General features: G+C 42.8%; 2 protein-coding genes across 13 annotated transcripts in view; both read left to right on the forward strand.

Moving 5' to 3' along the window:
- The first annotated feature begins 1,936 nt into the window (after positions 1–1,936).
- On the forward strand, positions 1,937–19,702 carry ACADL (acyl-CoA dehydrogenase long chain). Of its 2 annotated transcripts, none has more exons than XM_030018343.2 (11): positions 1,937–2,436; positions 4,741–4,902; positions 7,260–7,397; positions 7,846–8,010; positions 8,967–9,033; positions 10,307–10,471; positions 11,133–11,234; positions 12,484–12,597; positions 14,782–14,909; positions 17,043–17,129; positions 18,986–19,702. In XM_030018343.2, the coding sequence occupies exons 1-11, from the start codon at positions 2,396–2,398 to the stop codon at positions 19,077–19,079; spliced, it is 1,263 nt and encodes a 420-aa protein (XP_029874203.1). In that variant the 5' UTR covers positions 1,937–2,395; the 3' UTR covers positions 19,080–19,702. The 2 variants fall into 2 exon arrangements, with proteins under 2 accessions (XP_029874203.1, XP_029874202.1); XM_030018342.2 differs by lacking the exon at positions 1,937–2,436 and adding an exon at positions 2,443–2,570.
- A 511-nt stretch (positions 19,703–20,213) lies between these two features.
- The window catches only part of KANSL1L (KAT8 regulatory NSL complex subunit 1 like), a 67,978-nt gene continuing 64,284 nt past the window's right edge, over positions 20,214–23,907 (forward strand). For 2 of the 11 annotated variants that reach the window (XM_041124504.1, XM_041124503.1), the window contains exon 1: positions 20,664–21,414. In XM_041124504.1, the coding sequence (XP_040980438.1) occupies positions 21,379–21,414 (36 nt within the window). In that variant the 5' untranslated portion in view covers positions 20,664–21,378. Of the gene's footprint in view, positions 20,331–20,662; positions 21,415–23,907 lie in introns of those variants that run through there. The other 9 variants (XM_030018335.2, XM_030018336.2, XM_030018339.2 and 6 more) reach the window with 7 other exon arrangements.

Raw genomic sequence — 23,907 nt, forward strand, 5'->3', positions numbered from 1 at the left:
GAAAAGCACAATCCCAAATTGGAAACAGCATCTAGAAGGAGGCCAACAACACATTTGCACTCTCTGCCCTGCTGCAGTATCTATTTCTGCTCTGTTTTCTGCAGGCACATGCAAAAGAAAAAAATCAGTGTTCTTAATGTCCAATTTTTTACAACCACCCTTCTTCCCAAAAAACCTAGTATGAAAAATGTCAACCTGTTGGCCGCTGAGGCATCTCCTGATCCCAGGAACTGATACTTGAAACCTGGACAAAGTTTTTTTTCTGTGGCTTACGGCAGGATCTACCATCTCTCAGCTCCCTTATCACTTTACCCTGTGTGTGGGTGATGGGATATGTCCTGCCAGATCTTCCCGCTGCAACAGAGCCACCAAGACTAAACTGGGTGACCAGGGCATCCCCGGGAATGCGAATCTCCCTGTCAGCCTCCTGCCTGCTAACAGACCCGAGACCAAGGTGCTGGGCTCACCCTGGAGCCTATGCCAGCCCAAGGAGGGCACTCCCTAGGAGGCTCTACCTGATGGGACCTTGTAGGCATGCCCAAATCTTACCTCTGGCCACCCAGATTCAGTAAATTCCCACCAAACTCTGTTTTACTTCTTTCCTCTCAACTGCCCCTGCATGGTTAATATGAGATCAAACTCCCAAATGAAAAAATGGTAGAAGTTTTCAGGCTGCAACTGTTTTTTTAATGCAGGTGCTCTGGCTGTAAGTACACACAGACAGCTCTCTGCATTGCCAGTACATCACACTGAAAAGACATATGCCCCTCAAGAGGCAAGACTCCTTTCAGGCAGGCCCATCTATAGGAATAGCTATTCCTGTAGTGCCATCTTCTGGCTTAGGGTGTAGGAACACTATACCTGAAAATGGGACTGATCAAAAGATAGGTATTTTTTTATCTGTTAAAAAACCATCACAACAGATTTAGACTATGGATCAATATACAGAAACACCCAAACCACGGGAATTCTCTCAACATAATCTTATGTACAATTCACCTCCCAGTAAATTATTAGTTTTAAAATGACAAGATTTTGAAAAATATCTTCTGAGCTGATCTACTTTGCGTTTTGAGCCATTACAATCTTGCTTTTCAGCTTTTGTTTCATTTCTCAACAAACATCAAGGCTCAAAACTCACTTTTTGCTTATAATTTTTGTGCCATCTCATGACTATGGAAGGTAACGCCTGAAGGTTCCCCAACACCACGTGGGGAGTGAGGAAAGCATATAAAATCCTGTTGATGGGGATTGTATACCATTTTATCCCAATCCTCATCACAATAACGACTGGTAACATCTATTTTCTAGTCAGCTTTTATCTCAGGGTTTTGTTGGTAAAGGAAGCAGATAGGAGCTCCTTTCTCAGTGAAATATGCCCAGTTACAGCTCAAAACTTTCCCAAACAGTTGGCTCAGGAGAGTATCACAGGAGAGCACATCAGGGCTGTGCCCTGTGCTGCAGTGTAACCACATGAGCTGAAGGAAGGAAGAACTATGAGCAGACTGATAAATTTTTATCTTTTCCCTCACTTCCAGTGGTTTTCTCTTCCTGAATGTAATACTCCCTCCATCCTTTAGAAAGGCCCTGCACATCATAATCTTAAAACACCTTCTTTAGGGAAACAGCCCTCAAAAAAAAAAAAAAAAAAAGTGCTAAAAGATTTTGGTGTGCAGGTTCCGCAAATTAAAACCCACCGACATCAGGAGGCCGTGGGGTAGTTTTCTCCCGGGGAGCGGCCGGCAGCGACCGCCTGTCCTGCCGCCAAAGCGGACCCTGAGGGGCGCTGCCGGGCCCGCCGCTGCCTTCCCCTTCCGCACCGCCCGGAGCAGCCCTGCGGGGAGGGGAACCCAGGTTTCTCCGCCCCCCCCCCCGCCATCGCTTCGTTGCCACGGCTGGGGACGTCAGGCCCCCCAAAAGCCAGGCTGCCGACCCGGGGAGGGCTGACAACCCCGTCCCTGAGGAGATGCCCCCGAGGAGGAAGGAGGGAGCCACGGCAAAGCTGGGAGCGGCTCACGCCCAGCGCAATCACACAAACAGCCCCTGAATCCACAATCCGCTTTGTGCTGTCGGCCACCTCACCCTCCCTGGGTGCGCCTGAGCCGCCTTTGCTCCCCCTCTTCTCTGTAACGTGATTCTAAAACTACATTAGAAACATAATAATAATACAGATGTTTCATTACAATCCTGTTGTAAGCCCTGATGTATTAGAAGGGATTTATAACTGTAGGAAGGCGGGAGCAGGGATGATTACAGGGGTGCGCCTTGCGAGAGGGGCTTTGGGCAGCAGAAATCCTTCCATTCGCTACACAGGGTGAGGAGAGGAGCAACGCTGACGGAACCGAGAAGCCACCACTAAACGACCCGGAAAGAAAACGACAATAACAATAATAACATGACCAACCCACGGGCTTTACAACGCGCCGCCGTGACGGGGTGAGGATCACCCCACCCTCCGCCTGCCGCTGCTGCCGCCTCGTCCCGCCGCGGCGCAAGATGGCGGCGCGGCTGCTCCGCCTGCACCGGTCGTTGAGGGCCGCCGGCTCCCGGCCCTTCTCTGCCCAGGCCAGGTTAGCGGGGCGCACGGCCGACGTTGGTGGGCATCGCCGGGGGGGGGGGGGGCGTTGAGTGTGCGGGTGGGGAGGCGGGTGTGCGCTGTGCAGGGGGGGGGGTAGCCGGGAGCCGGTGTCTGGGGGCTCCGCCGGCGCGCACCGTAAGGGTGCGGGCAAGGGGGGAGGGTGTGTGTATGTATTTGCCCGTCTGCGTGGGGGTGGGGGTGTACGTGTTCATGGGGTCGCACGTGCTATATGTGCGTGTATCCGTAAGTATAGATATGCGGTGGGTGTATGCACCTCTGTATATATTTGGAGGGCTATGTATGTGTGCTCTGTATGCGTGTGGCGGGAAGGTCATAGGCACGGGCGTATATGTATACATAGGCGTGTGCGTGTAGGGGTGTGCTTGTGCCCCCATCGCAGGAGGCAGCTGGCGTCTGGGTGAGCGGCCGGTGCCCGGCGCGTCTGGGAGCCCCCTGCGTGCCCTGGGCTGCGGCCTGGGCCCCGCAGGTCTACGAGCCTGCCGAGGCCCCTGGGCCCGCACGTCTGGGAGCCCCCCCCGCACCTTCCCCGTGACGGGGCTGACCTTTGCTCCGCTTCCCACCCGTGCTCAGGGGACACCGAGTCGCACGGTGGCAGCAGGTGATGGGCCAGACGCGTCCTTGCCCGGGCACCCCGGTCACCCGCCGGCCCGTGGCAGTAGGGCGCCTGGGCTCAGGGAAGCGGGGTTTGGGAGAAGCGGGGTTTTGGGGAAGCAGAGATGCAGGAGCTTGCTCACAGCTCCTCGGACCTATGGGTTGTGCGTCCCAGGGCAGTGGTTGACATGAAGGGACAGCCTGGCCCCATCCCCGTGTGCCATGTAAGCTGTGAGCTGCAATTAAATCAAAGGGTGGTCTTAAATAAAGCTCGATATCATCTTCAACAGCTTTAAAAATAAGGTGGAGCTTTTGGAGAGTCTCTGCGTGCCAAATACGGGAAGCCTGCATTTGAGCATACAAAATACTGAACAAGCAAGTTGCAGTAGCCCATTTCTTCCAAAATACCACTAGAAGTAAATAGAGTCTGTGTTTCAGGGGCATTTGATCCTTTGCACCAGGAAGAGCATGAGTAACTTCATGTGGCAGTAAATAAAGACTTTCATGTCAGTAATGGAGTAAATAATTGCAGGCTCAGCTAAGCTCTGTGGGACTGCATACAATTATTGTGCTGTGCTGAGGAACTGAGGAGAGATGAACAAAATAGTTTGAGAAAGGAACAGCAAATGCCTTTTCCATTTAATATAGCTCAGCTCTGTATTTATAATTTCTGATGTTTTGTGGCAATAAAATAAAAGCAAGTCAAAGAACCCAATGCACAAGTATAAGAAATGAGTTTTCATTTCAGCCCTAAAGTAGCGTGTCCTCCGTGACATTCTAAATCCCTAAAAAAGCTTTAAACCCTTCCTTATTATTTTGTAATTATACTTTCCTTGTGGTTCAACTACTGACATTTACCGTTGTTTCAGTTTTTATTTTTTGTTAAAGAAGCATTTTACTTTTACATAGATTTTTATCAGAGTTCTGGGAGGATTCCTGTACCACAAAAATTCTGAAAGTTAGAAGGAATTACAAAGTAGTATTTTCAAGGTTAGAACTATGCAGTTATGTGTGATAACGCAGAGTGTAATACAGCTCTCAGAGCATGCAAATCCATGCTGTACTTGCTTTTATTTTGAGTGTGTGAATTTTTGGTGTCATAGATTTGCAAATTTGGGACTTTTGGGGGCATGTACAGAATGAACAAAACCCACAAAAAAAGTTTACTTGTTCAAAAAGTTAACCCCTCAGTTTAAATTGAGCTGAACTGCATTTTGGAGGTTGTGTGGCAGGGGGAGAAGGCAGTGATGATTTTTAGCATCTCTAATGAACAGAAACTTAATACCTACATAGGTAGGAGGATAATTATTGTTTTTAATTTATTTGAAGTGCTAAGGAAAACCAGTCTTGTTTCACGTCCTTTCACAGCCTGGTGAAGTACAGTGTATCTTAGGTCTTTGTATTTATCGTGGGTATGCTTTGGAGCTAACAGTGTGCTAGACTTGGGGTGTGAACTATGTTTAACAACACAGGTGTTTCCTTTGTTTTAAAAGGGTTATGTAAATAGGGGTGCCTGTGTCCTAACAGATGCTTTCACTTGTCTTTTGTAGTCCTCTGCAAACTGAACAGCATGGCACAAAGCGCCCAGAACCATCTTCTGCTAAAAGTTTGACTGATATAGGCACTCGGAGGATCTTCTCATCAGATCATGATATCTTCAGGGAGAGTGCCAGGAAGTTCTTTCAGGAAGAAGTGCTGCCTTTTCACACAGAGTAAGATAGCTCTTAAACATTCTGGTTTGCCAAATAATGCGCACTTTTCCCCCCAAATGCTTTTTAGGGTGTTACTCTTAATCTGATAGGATAAACAGGATATTTTCACTTACAAGCTTTCTATTTCAAGTTTACTCAATTAAAACAAACCTGCCTATGAAAATCATATGCGAAAAAAAAATCACACATAATAAAAATTCACTGCATTCTTTGAGCTCCAGTGTAGGCAATCTGGCATCCTTGTCTTAGGCCTCTGAGCAGACAAATGCAGTTTGCAGACTTGCAGTGAAAGTATCCCTGCTTGTAGGTATTAACTCTGACACTGATGTCTTGGGGGTGGAATTAGGAAGGAAATTCAGTTCCCACGCTACTGTACTGCTGTCATCCAAAAAAGCATTGACATTATGTCTAGGTTACTTTGCAGTAGATTTTGTAAATACAGTACACGTAGGATGGTAAGCTGGATTATATATTACCAAGAAACTTGGACAAAATATCTTCCTTTAAATTTCTATCATTTTTGCTGCTGTGGAAATAAGTGTGGTCTTCTGCACAGAGTAGACGTGTCATACTTCCATTGAACTAGAGCTGGAGGGTGGTTTTCACCCTTATTTTAGCTATATCCAATCACGTTATAGTTGGGGAAGGAAAATAAATGAACTCGGAACATGTTTTTGAACAGAAAGTGTTAAGCTGCAGTAGTGTCTTAGGCAATTTTTACTTTACTTGAAAAACATTCTTGTGAAAACACCGGGGGGTAGTGAAGGGCTTTTATTCTTAAATCACGCTGCTAGATGAGTTTTTGTGATGCAGCTCACAGTGTGTATCCACAAACAGTTTAGATGGCACAGTTGAGTGGGTGGGGTGTTGTGGCTCTGGGGCAGAAATGAACAGCAGAAAGCAATGGAAACAGCTTACATCAGGGTTGTTGCCAACTATTTTTTTCATCCTCAAACCATGACCTCAAAGTAGCGTGCTCTTCCAATCATATTCTGTCCACAAAACCAGACGTTTTCCCTCATCTTCTGTTAGAATTGACTTCTAGTGCAGGTTTGTGAACAGGTACTGGCTCTGCTCGAGGTTACTGAAGAACCTGTTTGCTAGCTTGCTGACACAACAATTTTCTAGATAGACTGGAACAAGTTGGACTTGTGTTCTTGCATCACTTCAGCGACCTATGGACCATTCTGTTCTTGCACGTTTCAAGTAAACAAGGAGGCTTCAAGTGTAGTATATTAATTGGCTGGGCTGATGTGAAGAGACAAATATGGCATCAGTGAATGCAGTTGTGGATTATTGTGAGAAGGTTTGGTGATGGTTGAAGTAGAGACAGGAATGGCCCTGAGAGTGGAGGCGGGGGGGGGAAGCAAAGATGGTCACAAGAGAGACTTTTTTAAGATTTCCAGTGTAGGAGCAAAAGCTCTGGGAATAGGCTTAAATATGTAGGATAAGATACTTGATTAACTGTGGATAAAGTGTTATGGTATAGCTAGGCTGCACACAGGTGTGTCAGAGGAGTGTCTCTGATACAATTGCTCTACAATATAATTTTAAAATTGTGGTTTTTAAAAAAAGAAGGACTTCAAAAAAAAAAAAAAAAAGCTGGGCCCTTAATGGCCATCCAGCTTTCTATTGAGTTGGCAAACTCCATAAAAAGGCACTATTTTTTCGAGAATAAGTAATTCCTCTGGTGTTAAAGTTTGCAAACTGTCAGAAGATAAGCCTCAACTATCTATTCACAAACCCCAAACCACCTTAAAGCAGTAATTTACCAAGATACAGTACTGACTTGTAGTAAGTGCACAGGGACCAGTTTTTATATAAAAGTGACTAATGTGTTAACACTTGGTACTTATAAAGAAGTTCTCAATGGTGGAGTTGAAAGCTTTCACAAAAGATACTGATGTGTTATACTCATTTTGTATGTGGGGAAAATGGAATGTCAGGAAGATAAAGACCTGCTTGTAATTATCGAGATGGTTGTGCCTATATCTCCTAAATACCAGTCTGGTATTCAGACCAATAGGCAGCACTGCCTTTCATAATGAGGCTTAAAGAGATGTCAGGTTATATGTTGGAAGGAGGAGTTTAACTTGTTACACAGTTGGTGTCCCTGTAATGCCAGTAGCATCTGTAGACTTGAAGAATAGAAAACCTATTATTAAGCCACTGCTGCTTAGCTGGGAAATACAGTTGTCTATGTACCCCACACATTGTGTGTTGGGGAGACTGAAAGTCTCTTCCTATGCAGTGAAACCTGGCTGCAGGTGCTCTAGTGTGAAGCAGCAGCCATGTCAAATAAACAGTAGTGCATGGGGGATTTGATGTGTGACTCTGCTCTTGTATTCATTTTGCAGATGGGAGAAGGATGGCCAGGTGAGCAGGGAGCTCTGGGAAAAGGCTGGACAACAGGGTTTGCTGGGTGTTGCTATTGCTGAAAAACATGGGGGCATCGGAGCAGATATTCTCTCTTCAGCTGTGGTCTGGGAGGAGCAGTAAGTATTAGATGCTTCAGGAAGAATTTCAGTGATATTGTCAGGAGACTGTATGTTTTTCCATAAGATGTCCTCATTGTGGAATATGTTTGCTTACAGAAAATGGTGTTATCTTTCTCATGGAAATGATAGTTTAGACGTATGGAAATCCCTCCTGTTTTAAGTATTCCAGATGATTGTTTAGGTAACAAATGTCATTGTGCTCTGCTGTTAGGGCTCTGGCTGGGGGAAGCATCATAGTTAGTCTGGTAGGTTATACACTCATTTGGCTGTGAAAGTACATTCTATAAATAACAGTACAAGTGCCATAAACTCAGATTATGTCTGAGACTTCTGTGTGGTGGGGCTTTCTTCATTGTTGGGTCTATTGTAACTGCGTAAATTTCAATGTTTAAATCTTTGTAGTACTGCTGTTTGAACTTTTTTTCTTTTTTCCCTTCTCCCCAAGGATGTATGTTAACTGTACTGGCCCAGGATTCAGCCTTCATTCAGATATAGTCATGCCCTACATTGCAAACTATGGTTCTGAAGAACAGATTAAACGCTTTATCCCTGAAATGGTTGCAGGCAAGTGTATTGGAGCTATTGCCATGACAGAACCTGGGGCTGGCAGGTAAGCTAAATAAATACTAAATTTAATACTTAAATCAGTAAACAGCACATAATGTTCTCTGTGAAAAAATTCCTGACCCTCCTGGTTATGTGGTTATCTTAGTGACTAGACGGTATCCTAGATTAGGTAGTACCTCAAAACCAACTGTTACTTATAGATGACTTTATTATAGCTTTGTTATTTCAAGGTACTTGCTCAGAATCCATTTCAGTATTGTCCCACTGTGGGCAAATATGCTTTGTATTTGTGTTTATAGTCACTAACTTGCTTGCCATGTGAATGTACTTTTAATATGAAATGTAGTCAGGAGAAAATTCCATACCTTGGTAAAGAGGGCTTGACTTGACTATTAGCTTTTGTTGTGGAACAGAACACCTTATTTTCTTTCCTCTGAGTCCTTTCAAGCAGAGAAATGTCCCTCCTTGCCCTTCATTACTGAAGGGCAGACAGCACATGTTTGGAGCAGACACAGCTGATCTGGCCAGCTCCAAAACAGAGAGGGGCAGGTGAAGAGCAAAACCTGTTGGTGCCATGCTTCTACAAATGGTAGATGTTGCCAGTGGCTTGTTACAGAGCCTCCTCATCAGAGTTGAGCCTGCTTGGAGGGTGTGGTTTTGTCTGGTGTTTGTCATCTAAGGCATATTGGTGTAAGGGGATGCTGACCCGTTGGTGTCAGTGCTTGTATTACACCACCTTCCGCAAGCAGATATGTTAAAATGGGACTTCATGCTCTTGTACAATTGCATAGATTTATCATCCCTTTCCACAGCATGCTTGGGGTTTCTGTGTTGCAGTCTAAGCTATTTCACCGTGTTTCACTATCCTCGTATGTGTTTTCACTGAGCCGGTGCCTGGACAGTATAAATACCTACCTTGCTTTATACTGGGTAGAATTAAAGATACAAATTGCAGCTTCTGGAATGGTTTCTTGAAGGACCTTTTGAATTTCATTTTAGTGACTTGCAGGGAATACGAACATATGCAAAAAAGGATGGAAGTGACTGGATTCTTAATGGGAGTAAGGTAAGTGAACAGACATATACCACTCATAGACTTTGGGAACTGAATGTATTTAGACAGTGAAGGATATACACAACTGTTAGTATCTCCCTCCAGTCCTTTCACCTTTTTTTTTCTGTGGGTTATGTTGTGTGTGTGGGTTTTCCCAGTTACTTTTTTTATAGGACTGTTGTATTTTTTTTTATATATATTTGTTGCGGGCAGTTTATGGACCAATTTATGGAAGGACCTGAGTAGGTTCTTTTTGTAGCTTTTAAATCACCCTATCCAAATGCCTATTTCCCCTTAAAGAAGAAAAGGGAAGAATCCCCAAAGTCCTGCATGGTATAAGCAGGACCAGGGCTGGTTTTTAGTACCGAGGTTGAACAACAAAATATATATACTACCACTGTGAAATCTTCTGTGGCCTGATGAAAAAGTTGTGTTGCCACAATGCAAGCTGTGGAATCTTTATTCAGGAGCCTGCTGGTCATGTTACGAGAAAAAAAACAAACTGCATCAGATGCTCTGTGTGTGTTGTCAAGCCGTTGTAAAGCTGGCAGCATTGACCTTTTATTGCCAAAATAAAAAACAAGAAGGCAGAAATAGTGTTCAAATGAAAGTGTGGGTTCAACGGGGGTTTTTTTTAAAGCTATGAAATGTCTTAATCTTCTTTCTTCCCCCTTCTTTTGTACTCCTGCTGATAACATGGTACTGATAGAGACTTCTGGCCTTAGCAGAACTTCAAGTGGTGAGAATATGTGCAAGCAAGTATGTACATACAGGTGTTCAAAAGGATACTTGCTCATGCTGCACAGTTGAAGCCAAGCAGGACAGATAGGTCATTTCTTTTGCTGGAGTTAAGATGGATCCCTTTGGCAGGTTCATGAGTCATTCTACAGGATTATTGTAAGCAGTTGTGACAAGACGCCGTTGATAGTTTTGCATGTTCTACCTTGCTAATTTAATTTCTAGAGAAGAGAACCTCTGTGTTCTATTTAATACCTACATTTGATACCATATTCCTTCTTTATCATGGGACAGACAAAAGAAACAGATCTGCATGTTCTTTAACTTCACACTTCTGACCTACACAATACTTCACAAACTAGTTCCTGCTTTAATAGACCTTGTTCCAAAACACTTAATTCAGACAGCTTAAAATTCTTCTGGACACCTTGCCTTTCAGTTCACCTATGAAAGTGTCGATGCAATTTTTCTTTCTGCTGCTTGATGATCTCTTCTAACTTTTATCCACCTAGTTCATTGCTTTATTCCAAGTTGCATTTTTTTACAGGTATTTATCACAAATGGTTGGATGAGCGATGTCGTGATCGTGGTTGCGGTTACAAACCGGGAAGCCCGATCTCCTGCTCATGGGATCAGCCTTTTTCTGGTGGAAAATGGAATCAAAGGTTTCATCAAAGGACGCAAGCTGAACAAGATTGGCCTGAAAGCTCAAGTGAGTTCATACAACCCCTAACACATAATAGACTTGCACCATATAATGCCTAGCTTTAGCTAAAGAAATGTAAAACGGAACTGTGGTGCTATTCTAGTTCTTAGGCTTTAGAGCACAAATGATACGCATGCAGAGTATGTATGCTGAGTTTGCCTATGGAAGTCTGAAGCATGTGATGTGCAAGGAGAGGCTGCGGAAGCTGGATTTGTTCACTCTGAAGAAGCCTGAAAGGACAGGATCTTACGGGTGTCTTAGGTAGTTAATGGTTGGCTGTAGAGGTGGTGAAGCCCGATTCTTCTTAGAGGGGCACAATGAAGGGAGAGCGGCAAGGGGCACAAGTTACATTAAGGAAAATTCTAATTGGTATCAAGAAAAAAAATTCACCATAAAAGTGATCAGATACTGGAACAGGGGCCCAGAGAGGTCATGGAGCCTTCATCTTTGGAAAGCATAACTGGACAAGGCCCTCAGCTGCTTGCTTTGCTGGAGCTGCTTTGAGTAGGAGATAAAACTAGATGACCTCTGGAGGACCCTTCCAACCTAAATGATTCTATGATTTCAAGTTAAAGTGTACAATACCAAGAAAAAAATGGAGCAAAAGAAGTGGAATGAAGAGATGAGAATGTCAGGCTATAAACTGCTGCATTTAAAATCCTCTTAGGACACAGCAGAGCTGTTTTTTGAAGATGTGCGGTTGCCAGCCAGTGCCTTGCTTGGAAAAGAGAACAAAGGCTTCTATTATCTGATGGCAGAGCTCCCTCAGGTAAGAGGAACGTGAGTGTTTGCTGTCTTAGGAAGAATACAGAGACAATTTTTGTCATTGCAAGAATCTGCCTTAGTCTTGAAGATTATGTATCGTGGGGAGCCACCTTGGGCTCAGAATCAGGGTGTGTAGGCAGCATTGTGTTGGTATTGCTGCTTTTTATCTGAAGTACACAGTTCCTAGTACTAAAAGTGCAATTCTTTAGGCATTGGTAAAAATGTTGATATCCCACCAGCTCAAAGCCAAATCTCTTAATCAACAGCCCAGCTACTGAAGAACCTGAGGGTAGTGTATTTAGAAGAACATATCACAGGTTTTTTTGTATACTTCTAGCATGGAACCACTTCATAAATTAAATATAGCTTGGAAGTCTCTGATGCATTTGGCATTCTCTTTAAAGAAACAAGCAAGCACTGTTGTTCTAGCTCTTCTACCAGTAGGAGCATATTAAAGATATAAGGAACTCTTTCTTTGTCCATATAGCAAAGTAAAGAAATTGTTCAGTTGCCAAAATACCTTGCTAGTGGAAATAATAGTTTATGACTTAGTTTATGAAGTTTTGGTATTATTTGCGAGGACAAAGAGGCAATGTGGTTTTTCAAAATGTGAATGTGCTTTATCAAAACTATGACTTTGTATTTGCCTCATCTGGTACGACTCATGTTTATTTAATTTTATGCTGTGAGTAAATATGAAACCTGATCAAAGGAAATTTTTGACTGGCTTAAAGAAGTAGATGTACTCATGAACGGGTTCAACGTGATGTCTTGGATGCTTTCAGTGGTGCTAGAAGTAACTGTTCTGTACTTAGTTTCTGTTTTTCAACATGTTATGAGGAAGTAAAAAACAACCAGGTTTTTTGTAGGTTTTGTTTTTTCTAGAGGTGTCCTATTGAAATTGTTAAATACAGTTGTTGTTTAAACTGAGCAGTGAAAACCAATACTTGAAATAGAATTCGATGTGAATTTTTCAGTCAGTAAGAGTCCTGTGGTTGATTTATAGCTATTTTTTGAGGCATTGTTGTGATAGAACATTATGCCGGAAAAGACTTAAAAGTGAGCTTCAGGCAGCAAGGCATTTGTCCCACTCATTAATTTCAGTAATGCAATGTGTCTGGTTTAATAGTTAGTGTGACTTCTGCCCCCCCTCCCTTAATGAACAATAATGAACATCTGTGTCCCAATTGTGCATCTGATATGGAGAAATGTAGGACTAATTCAACTGGATTCTGTAACTTGTGTTTTGAAAGGAAAGACTGCTAATTGCTGATATGGCTCTTGCCAGTTGTGAATTCATGTTTGAAGAAACAAGGAATTACGTGAAGCAAAGAAAAGCCTTTGGGAAGACAATTGCACACTTGCAGGTGAGTTTGAACTGAGAGACTTGCATACAGATTCCAGTGTGCATTTGCTTTACATCTGTGTATGTGAAATAGCAAATGAAAATCACTGAGCTGTTTTCAAAGGACTATTTGCGCAGGTTTCACTGTTGGACTGTGGCGGTTTTTTCCCTCCATGCCCATTGTTCATTTTTGAAAAACAAAAAAAATTCAAAAACCCAACATCACAAAAGCCTTAATGTATGTATTTTATGATTCAGTTAGATACCTCCCAGCAGTGCTGCTTTTGGAAGTGAAATATGCAGGTAGAAACTATACCGGCTTTTTGCTGCTGATGAAGAAAAATTACCTTGCTGCTCTTAGCCTTGCATTTTACTGTCAGAGGCCCTAATCACAGGGTCTGTCACACCTGCATATATTTCTGTATCTGCCTGGAATCCTACAGACTGCAGAAGAGCTTGGTGCACTTGCAGGTATTGCGTTCCTCTGCACATAATGCATTGCAGAAAAATGAACTTTGAGGCTGATGCTGGTGGGGGTTCCCAGGCAGTGACCTTGCTGCCTGAATGCCTGCAGACGTGTTTGTATTCAGCTTTATGGGTATTGTAATGAGATTCCTCAGCCAGCTGGGTATTTAAGTGACTGCATATAAAACTGTTGGGTCATTCTCTGTGAGCATACCTCGCTCCTGACAGTGGTAGCTAATTGTGTTTTGAGACATTTATGCCTACACTCTTTAGTTGCAGTCATAAAACAGATGTTGCTTTCCGCAGTATTGTGATGTTACAATTTTCCTAAAAACCACATTAGCTGTTAGGGCTGAAGCAGACCAAGCTCCTGCATGTTTGGTTTATAGGATAGAAGTGACTCATATGGGTTAGAGGATGTTGACATCTTTTCTTTTTTTTTTTTTTTTTTAATATTTTTGAAATAATTAAAAACAAGAAATACATTTCTAAGTCCTGAGACTTCCTTTGTCAAAATCAAATCTTTATTTGTGAATAGCAGCAGAATTGGGCCCTTTAGAGACTGGAATGCTAAGTATCTTTCAGGAAATTATGATCTTCATCTGTTTTTAAAGTTAACATTCAAAAATCTATAATTCCAGATGGAATTTAGTGTGTGCAGCTTTAACAGAAAAGAAATGTATTTCACCTTTTTTTTTAATGTAGGTAGGGGATGCTTCGTAACTGTAGTAGTTCACTGTGCAGAGGCATCCAAAATAATCTCCTCCTCTTTTAGGCTAGCCCACTGTCGACCACCAGGTGGGCAATAAACTTCATGAAGTATATTATTTTTGCCCAAATAATCCATTTGTGCATACCTTTTCAGTTTCCTTTTTGTTGCTGATGGCTAGAATGTGCACATAATCAAAAATCCTTTCAATTAGAGCTCTGGCTTGCTTAATTTGTTTAGTCATGCTACAGGACAGTGTTTGAAATCAAGTCTTTTCTTTGTAATAGTAGACTGGTCCATTGTATTTATTGTCAAGGGAAGCAAGAAGATTTTTTAATATATACAATTTTAGAACTGTGAGATTAGAAAAAACTTTTGTTACTGGGTGGTGTTTTTATCCTCTCCCTACCAGAATTACGAGAAGATGGTTGAATGCTTGCTTGGTCTGGTTTTACATAATCTTAGCGATGGATTTTTACCTCTTCTATCTCAAAACCCCTTTCCAATGTGGCAGAACTCAGTGTTGAAAAACCTTCTGATAGTTAGTCTAAAATTTCCTTTCGTTTTGCTTGTGTCTCTTTGCATGTGACTTAAACTCTGAAGAACTGAATGCATAGAAAAAGCATTCAATAGATGATGAAATGTTATTAATTGGGGAAGTTAGTGGCTCTACAGAGTGAAAGGACGTTCCCCCACAAGAGGGAGCTGAAGGTGACAGAGTACCCAGTGCCTCCTACTCTGTGCTCTCTAGGAATTTGTTTCCAGGCTCTTGGGGTTTTTCTCTTAAGGTCATGTTTTGAGTTGGTCTTGAGAAGTAAAGGGCAGTAATTTTCTCTAATAAGATTGGTAAAGACATAATTGTATGGAAAGTAAGCTGTCTTTTGGTGTACAGAGCCAAAGTTGTTTGAAATGGTGATTTCTAACAGAAATCCTCTTAGGAAATGCTCCATTTCCTACTTCAAATATCACTTTAAAACTGTACTACTTCTGCTCTTTCTTTCCTCTGCCTCCTCTATCCACTTCCAAAATAAGACGGTACAGCACAAGCTGGCAGAAATGAAAACGCAGATTTGCGTGGGCCGAGCTTTTATGGACAACTGTTTGCAGCTGCATGCAGATAAACGTCTGGACTCCTCCACAGCTTCTATGGCAAAGTATTGGTATGTGGTTAAAGTAATTTGGAAGTGTTACTTGCATGATCTTGACAGGAGTCTAATGATAAAAACACTGTTCAGATCTAACGAAAAGATAAAATTACTGTCTGATTAATAATAATATTGTCAACTTCTAGTAGAGACCACTAGCTTTAACTTTAATCATGTAGTCAACAAAAATCTTAGTTACATTGAAAACCAGTGTTGGTTAAACAGATCAATTTCAAAATAATAGCATGCTTTTAAAATAGGCTTCCATTAATAACAAGATCAGGACTCAGCTTTAGCATCAAGTAAAAGTGAGTACTTCATTGGCATTTAGACAAACATTTACATTTTACTGTAGCAAATTGTTGTTGGGTGTTTTTTTGATTTTGTTGTGTTTGGCATTTTTTTAATTTAAAAGCACGGGTTTATTTGAAGCTCGTACGATACTTTTCAGTTAGTGTTACTTAGCAATAGCTGTTTTGCCCAGCCAGTTTTTGAAGCTCTCTGGTTTTGGGAAGAAATAGTTGGCTACAGCTATTGCTGTAACTGAGACTAAACAGTGCTTTCCTTTATTGGCCAGAACTCCTCCTCTCTCTCCCCGCTCCCCATACTTGGTGGTGTTATCTATCTGTTAACTTAGGTTTAACCAGAGAAAGCTGGATAAATAGAAGCATTTTAAGATAGTGAGTAGCACATGAATTTGTATAGTTTTATTTTGCTTGCAAGGATGAGACAAAAAAGCACATCAGACATGAACAAATAATTTTATGGAAGATGCATAGGTTTAGATTCTAGACTCTTAAATATAGAGGAAATGAGTATAGAATACTAAAGGAATCCAGAGAGAATATTTATGAGAGGAAGGATTTTGATTGCATGCTATTCCTGGCATTGATTACCTAGAAGTACCAGGTACATAAGCAGAGGCATTGAGAGGCATTTGAGGAGGAGGAAACAACTAGTGCCAGCTCAGATATGTAGACTTGTGTTGGGAAAGTTGTTGAGGAAGTAAAGCATTTGAAACTCCCCCACCCTCCCAACTGTTTAGCGTCACAATTTGTTATGGATTTCCCCTTTCCCTAGTGGAGTCCCTGTGACTCCCTTCCATAAAACTATCTTATATGGTCTAGAAAATGCTTGAATGTAGAATTGCTTTATTCCCTAATGTTTCAGGAGACCAACTCCAGTTAATTTTGCTTCAAACCTTTTGTATAGTCAGTGACTTGAGTTAGATCTTTGAAGGATTTTAAAACATAGTTTGTGCATCTCTTTTCTAATATCTGATGAAAGGTCTGTAGGTTTTATTTCGTGGTGGCAGGTTGTATTATATACCTAAATTAATTTGAAAATTTATTTAGGAGAGACAGTTGCAGTGCCTCACTGCTGCAGACTTAACATTGGTATAATACGCTGTAAGGATTTAGCTGGATGAGGGGGTGGTTTGGAGAAAAGGACTCTTACATTCTTCCATGAGAAGCAATTGGCTTGAATCGTCATTTTCTTTACTTCTGTTGCCACTCTGAAAGTTGTATGCTTTGAAGTGTTGGGTTTTTTCATGTCTTTTTTTTAACTTTAGCTTGAACTTTGAGTGCAGTTAAAATCTTATTTTGCAGTTAAATCCATATTTTGCAGCGAGCAATCCTGTTTAAGAATTACAGTATTTTTTTTTAGAATTGAAAACTATAAAATCTATTGAGGAAGATAAATTATCCCCAGGTGATGGTTATACTCAAAGAACATTCTAGCATGTTGCTAGAGGGGGGGGAAGCCTGCGATGCTGTTAATTTTTGACAAAGCTGAGGGATTTGGTAAGAAAAGAGACTATATCAACCTGCTTTACAAAAGAAATCTCTTGGCCTGTGAGAAAGGTAAACAAGCTTGTCTGTTTTGAAAGCTTTCCTTCTCCAAAAGCTCTTCCATAAGGAAAACAAATCTTTAATATATTAAATTGAACAGTATTTATTTCTTACCAATCATGAAGGAAGAAAAAAGTCTCTCGGAATGTAAAGTATTTTAATGGCCAGCATTTAATAGCAGTTATATAGAGTAAAAAGTTTGGTTATATTCTTGTCTGCTAACTTATCTGTATCTCTAGTAATGTTTCACAGCATAACATCCTTCTAAAAACAAATTTCTTTTCGGCCATTTAAGGTCTTCTGATCTCCAAAACAACATAGCTACTCAGTGTGTGCAACTGCACGGAGGATGGGGGTACATGTGGGAGTATCCAATAGCAAAGTAAGTGTAACATTTCAGACTTGAATGACGAAAGATTACCAGCAAAGTGAAACGAGGCTCTTCTTTACGTCTACTTGTTAGTTGTTTTGTGTTAGTGTTGATTTACTGTTCCTTTTCTCATCATGGTTATTGAAAGGCAATCTACTGTACAGATGTCTGCAGGAAGGCTTTGTTTTGGTTCTCCAAATAATTCATAAGCTGCTGAGCAATTATTATCTATTCTTTCACAAAACAGAAATTGCTTTTCTAGAAGAAAATGTTAATTAAAAAAAACAGAGAAGCAATGTAAAAATAAAAATGAGGGAAGCTAGCTTGTATGTTTTATCTGAAATTAAATGCATACGTGTGAAGGAAGGAAAACATGTTGGTCAGTCTAAATCTTGTGTAATACCACAAAATAACAAATTGCCTAATCAAGCGCATGGCTGGCTACATTCAGCTATTTTACACCTTTTTAAATGAAAAAGCTAAGAGATTTATATGTAGAAAGAGGAATTTGCCATTCCTGATTTTTTGCTTACTTTATGAATTGAGGGACATTTATGGAGTTCTTTTATATATTTCCTTGTGTATTATCTGTGAAGATGTGCTTCCTTTTGTGTACATGCCATTTGCCACACTAAGTAGAGTTTTTCGGGTGCTGTTTTTATTAAAAAAAAAAAAAAAAAAAAAAAAAAAAAAAGAGGGTAATCTGGTAGTAGAAACAGCAGAAACAGGACTGCTATGCAGTTGTCATAAGCAGATAAACTAATTTTTTTAACTGAGTAGGTTTAGGGTTTTTTTTATTCTAAATATATTAAGAGTATGAAATGTTGCTTTAAAATAATGTTTTCCTGCACATTTTTAATGAGTGTAATTTGTGAGTGTTCTGCACCCTATCTTACTAAATAGGAAGGCCAGCAAGCCCTGTTCAGGGTGTCCTCCAACCCCTGCTTATCTATGTGTGCAGTAGTTGTCCATACAGGGTTTTATTATCCCCGTGGTTCAGCAACATGTGTGTTTCCAGAGAATGCCGCATTGCTCCTGGGCTGCTCTCTGTATAATGAAGCAGAATTAAGATGGAAAAGCACACTGTCATCGTCCTGTGTGCTGTCACCAGCTGTGCATGTACTGGGGCCGGTTCCAGCACGAGGATGGAAATGGTTTGGCTGCATGCAGCTTTTCAGCTGCTGGCCCAAATGAAGCTGGAGCTGGTGTCAGTAGAAGGCTGTAGCCTGCTGATGTGAAACCAGTTGGCACTTTCTTTTCCTCCAAGGTGTTTTGAGTCCCACCTCAAAGAAATAACTGACAGCACCATTAGCAGTCCTCTTGACAGGATCAGACAGGCCAGGGCATTAGAGCAAATTACCACGATAACTATCAGTTTGGCTCTGCAGGAGTTGTTTTTTCACAACAGTGAGGCACCTGGGTCTTGCAGTTCATGGAGGCGTGTTGTTCTGCAGGATGTGTGTGGTGGGTGAATGGGGTCTTTGGTGTCCAGGGTTGAGTTAATGCTCAGGTGACGTGAGGGAAGGAGGGAACAAGAATTGGCAGGCGAAAACTGGTATTAGTCTGGTTTTATAGAGCTTTGTTTTATTTTTGTTTAATTAGGGGAGATATTGGAGACTTTACAATGCAAACAAAAAAACAGGGAAGAGATACTGACCAAATTCCGAGTTTGGCACAGTACCTTGGAAAGATGAAATATTTTAGGTAGTCGAAACCTCTTTGAAAATGTGAACCTCTTTAAAAATGGGAATAGCATAGTTTGAAAAGAGGGGTCTTCAAAGATAAAACTTGACATCTTTTGATTGTATGTCCATTCTGAGGAGTTATTTTAAATTTTTCCTTGTTTTGTTTTTTTTTTTTCCCCTCAGAGCTTTTGTGGATGCCCGTGTTCAGCCAATCTATGGTGGTACCAATGAAATAATGAAAGAACTTATTGCTAGAGACATTGTCAGTGACAAGTAGGGCAGATGCTTACTACTTTGGAGAGTCTTCTAGAATCCTTTTGTGTCAATATATGGCATAAAATCAGACATCAGAATGTAAGTAAAGCGAATGTGGTGTATTGTATTCTTTCAAGGAAGTGTCACTTTTTAAAAAAAAGTGTTAGCAACAGTGCACTCGTATGCAGGATATCTAATATTTAATGAACTTTCACTTTAAATATCTTTGGACAACACAGAGTAGTTCTCTGGGTTCCAAAAGTTCTGGTAGTGAAAGGCAATTTTGTGTCTGGAACATTATGGGTAGCTCAGTCTTTCAGACTTGATGCCGTTATATTGAATCTAACCCTCACTTTTCAGAATCAATCTCTTCTCCAGAGAAGCCATGTTCTTAACAAATAAACAAAAGTTAAACGTTCATATAAGTGTGAATTTGTATTTCCCCTTGAGAAGTATCACTGTGGTGAAGTAGAACATGAAACTTTGGCTGCTGTTCTTATATGCACACATGGTCACTGCCCAGCAGCCACCAGCTGTAGGGGGAGGGAATGAATGTATGACTGACCGCTATGTTTGCCTGTAATCCAGAATGCCTTATTTTAATTACTTTCTCCACATAAAATATAATAAAGCATTTCTATGCAATCTCATGGCTGTCTGCATTACTTCAAAGCCTGAGGGAGAACCGGGACGCTTCCTCTGTGCCCACACTCACCGCAGGGCTTTGAGGGGGAGTTTTGAGAAAAGGAAGGTGATGCTGGTGAATATTTACAAGTATTTCCAAGTTGTTATCCCCAATAAAAATGCTAAAAAATGATTTTGGGGGTTTCTTTTTAATTACTTATGCATAGCGGGGGTTATATCTTCACCTCCCCTGAAGCAGGGAGCAGCGCTGCTCGGGGCGCTCGCCGCCGTCCCCCCCTCACCGCCCCGACCGCGAAAGGGAATACCGCTCCGCGCGCCGCCGTCCCCCTCCCGCCGCGCCCCGCGGCGGCGCGCGCGCGGCACGAGGGCCGTCCCCGAGTCCGGCGCCCCGCCAATGGAGGGCGGCCTGCCCCGCGCCGAGCCCCGCCCCCGGGCGCGGCGGATTGGCCGCGCTCCTCCCCTGAGCGGCGCGGCCCCCTCCCCCTGCGCGGGGAGGCCCCGCCCCGCCCGCCGAGCTGCGCTTTAGCTGGGCGCGGACTCTTCAACAGCGGCAGTAGGAGCCGCGCCGGGCGCCGCGCCGCGCGGGCTGGAGGCGGCAGCGCCGCTGTGGAGAAGCCGGCGGGCGGAGGCAAGCGCGGGGTCTTCGCGGGGCAGCCGGGGGCGGGCGGCGAGGCCGCCGGCCGGCCGCCGCTGCGCGCCAACGCGGAGCGCCGCGCTGAGGGGGGTGGGGGAGTGGGGGAGAAACCGGGGCCGGGCGGCGGTTGGTTCCCGCGATGGGAGCGGCAGTGGCGCCGCCGAGCGCTGGCGCGCATGCGCGAGGAGGAGACCCCCCCCGGGGTGGGGGCGGGGCGCGGGGGGGGCTAACGGTCTGGGCGCGGGGCGGGGCTGGGGGAGCTGAGGCCGGGGCGGGACCCGGGCGCGTGGGGCGGGAGCCGGCGGGCCGGGCCGGGCCGCGCCGCCGCCGCGTCGCGTCGCCCGCTTCCACCGGGTCCCCGCGTAGCTCCCACAGGGGTTCTCACGTTCTTCGCACCCCCCCCCCGACCCTGTGAGCGCCGCTTTCTGCCTGCCCGGCCCTGGCTTCTGGCCGCGGTGCTGCCAGGCTGGCCTTGCCCCGCCTTGCCCGGGGCGCCGGGCGATCTGCGGGCGCGGGGTGCCTGGTATCGCTAGCTTCCCGGCAGGGCGGTGGAGTAGGTACCTGGTGTTGTGCTGCCTTGTGCTTTTCATTTTATTTTTCATGTTTGGGTCAGTAGATGGGTGGAAAGGTTTAGCTTGCATTTTCATGTGTGACTTTATTATATTTTTTTTTTTTAATTCCTGAGTTAAAACTTCCCTCTGATAATCAAGCTGAACAGATTGCCACAGATTCCTTTGCCTTCGAGTGACCCTGACCAAGCTGGCTTCCCAGACTACAGACCACTTACTCATAAACCTGAGTACTTTAGATAAAGTAGACAGCAAAGCTCTGGACAGCAGCTCAGATCGAGGTGTATCCCTCAGCCTTCGTTGAGATTTCCCGTGTGGTCTTGAGCAAGTCTTTTAATCCACTTTGTGCATCAGCTCCCTGGTTGCAAAATGCTGAAGCATTTCCCAAAATAAAATGTAGCAGTAACTGAATTACTGGTACTCCTCAGCAATGAGGAGCAAAGTAAGCAATTTAAGAAAAAAATGAAAATCAAATGACCAAATTATTAAAGCCTGCTTTTTGTCAAAGGGTAAATATTTCCTTTTTGTTTTCTGCTTAATTTAGTAAAAAGGAAATACTAAAAATCAAACTGGATAAAGCATGGTTGTAATGCTAGTAGGTGCAGCAACTCAGAAAGCTGGTCTGTGTGCCTTAGGACTCTCCTTCTTTATTGGTCCACATTGTGAAACCCTGTAAATGTTTTGGGGAGTTTAAATTCCAGTCATCTTAATTAGTGTCTAAGAGCTGAATGGGTCTTGTTTAAGACCATTTTTTATGGCCTTCTCTTCAAAGACTGAAATTCAAAAGGATAACTGAAATGTTGATATGGACCTTACAATGGATCTAAAAGTATTACAAATATTTATATTAGAGACATATGTATAACCTACTTACAGAGGCACCTGTCGTGTACCACAGAAAGTGTTTAGCATATGTTAAAGATGACTTCACATGTTACGTTACAAATATATTATAGACTGAACAGGAATTAGTCAATGGCATGGTAATAAACTTGGAAATAATATATGAAACTCTGTTCAGAAGCAGTTATGAACAAGGATAAAAACAACCCTGTTCAGAGATTTTAATGAGTCATGGATTTTGTCATAAATGAATACTAATGAGTTCAACTTGAAGTATGTCCTTTTTGATGTTTTTTATGATTAAAACTGTTTGGGTGGTCTGTCTTAAATTGAGGTCTTTTACTGTTCAAAGAGAGATCCTTTTTAGGTGTGCATGTGTTGGTGGTTTTTTTTTTTTTTCAAAGAGGAGGAATTTGTGCTTATATCTTCTGGGGAGTGCAAAACACTGGAGTTTGCAGTTTTAGCTATATAGTACTGCCTGCACAGTGAGTGCTGCTGAAAGCTGAGACTCCCCGCATAATCCTGTTTGGGGTTTTTTTTTCCAGTCTATTAATAGAACAAAATACTAAAATGCTTAAATACTTGACATGAGTAACTGGGCTGCTTTTGAACTGAAAACAAAAGCTGCTTACCGAGTTGATTTTTTTTTTTTTTCTTAAAAGGCTAGTCCCAGGTGTGTTAAATATGTACTTCTTTCCTTTTTCTTTCATATGCCTAACCAGGACATACCCAGTGGGACCAATATCTCTTTTGCAGTCATTGCTGCAAACTATTCTGTGAGAAAATGCAAATTATGCTATTGAGCTGTTCTCTCTCTATTCTTAGAAATTATTATGATCCTGTAAGTTTTGTGAAAATTGGGAGAGGTAGGTAAAGTATACCCCAGTGGATGCCTCCCACTAGGCAAGGCTTGGAGAAGCTGGCCAGTCAGCTCCTGCACGCTCAGCTCGATGGTGGCTCTCAGTCCCAGCAGCACAGCTAAGGCAGTGCTGTGGTAGTGCCTGTCTGCCAGAGCACCGCTTTATTTTTGTCCAGTGATTATCAGGAAGGCTGTCCAAGAGGAGCTAGGGATTATGGGGCAAACAACGCAAAGCTATAGGAAACCAGGTTTTGGCAGTTGTGTTGTAGGCCGATCAAGCTTGCTCATGTAGGTGCCATCTCTCCTGCAGGTTTTCTTTAAGAGGCCTTAAAGCAGCTCTTGTCAGTTTGAAATACAGTATTTTTGTTGAGCTTTTTTGTTTCTTGCTGAGCTTAATTTTGGGTGTTTCACCAGGTGCTGTCTGCTGCCGGTGACTTTGCTTTGCTTTTGAAATGCCTTCTAGAGAAGGAGTAAACATTGGAAGTTTGCTTGTCTGAAACACTGTTAATCTATGAATAAACCGGAAACAGCTGTATTAATTTAAAATGTTATTTGTAGGCCCCTGAATTTGAAAGCAGAATCTCGTTATTAACAAGAAAGTTTCAGGTGTTTGGGATGACAAAAGATGACTGAATTTACAAGGAGAGAAGGCTGGTACGTGAGCCTTACAAACCCTCATGCAAATGGAGTTTTATTGTCATTGAAAAGGAGAAGATCACCAAAAAACCCACTAAAATACAAAGCAATCCACCCCCCAAGCAAGAATCCCCCAAAACATTGTCTGCAGTGTTGTGTAACAAAAGTGATAGTGTTATGCAAGGGAGGGAACAGTCAAGAAGTGAAAAGACTATAAACAAAATCTGGGAAGGGAATGCCACCCTGTGTGCAGGCAGGTTTGTGGTTGTGTTTTGTTGTGTTTATTTTAATAGGGTGCTGCTAATTACCAACATGAAGACACTAGTTTCAGGATTTAGACAAATTCCATTGAGGTAAGCCTGGTAGAGAAGGGTATAACGCAGAAATGTCGAGTAAGGACTAGGAAATAAGCAGAGGTAGCAGGGGGAGAGGAGCAGGGGTCAGTGGGGGGTTAGGGACCCGTAGCTGTGGTGAGAGAAGGGAGCAGGGTGTGGGTCCAGGGAGTGCTAGGGCTGTGGTAAACTGCAATTCTCAGCTATATCCTCCTGGGTAATTAAGGCATTAGGGGAGGATAAGCATAAAGTCACTTTAAACATCAGTTGCTGTACTGTGCGTGTCTGCTACTTGTTTGTTCCCTTCCCCGGTACTTATTTTACGTCAGCTT

Source organism: Aquila chrysaetos, chromosome 6 (genome assembly GCF_900496995.4).
Source record: "Aquila chrysaetos chrysaetos chromosome 6, bAquChr1.4, whole genome shotgun sequence".
In the NCBI taxonomy this organism is placed as follows: domain Eukaryota; kingdom Metazoa; phylum Chordata; class Aves; order Accipitriformes; family Accipitridae; genus Aquila; species Aquila chrysaetos.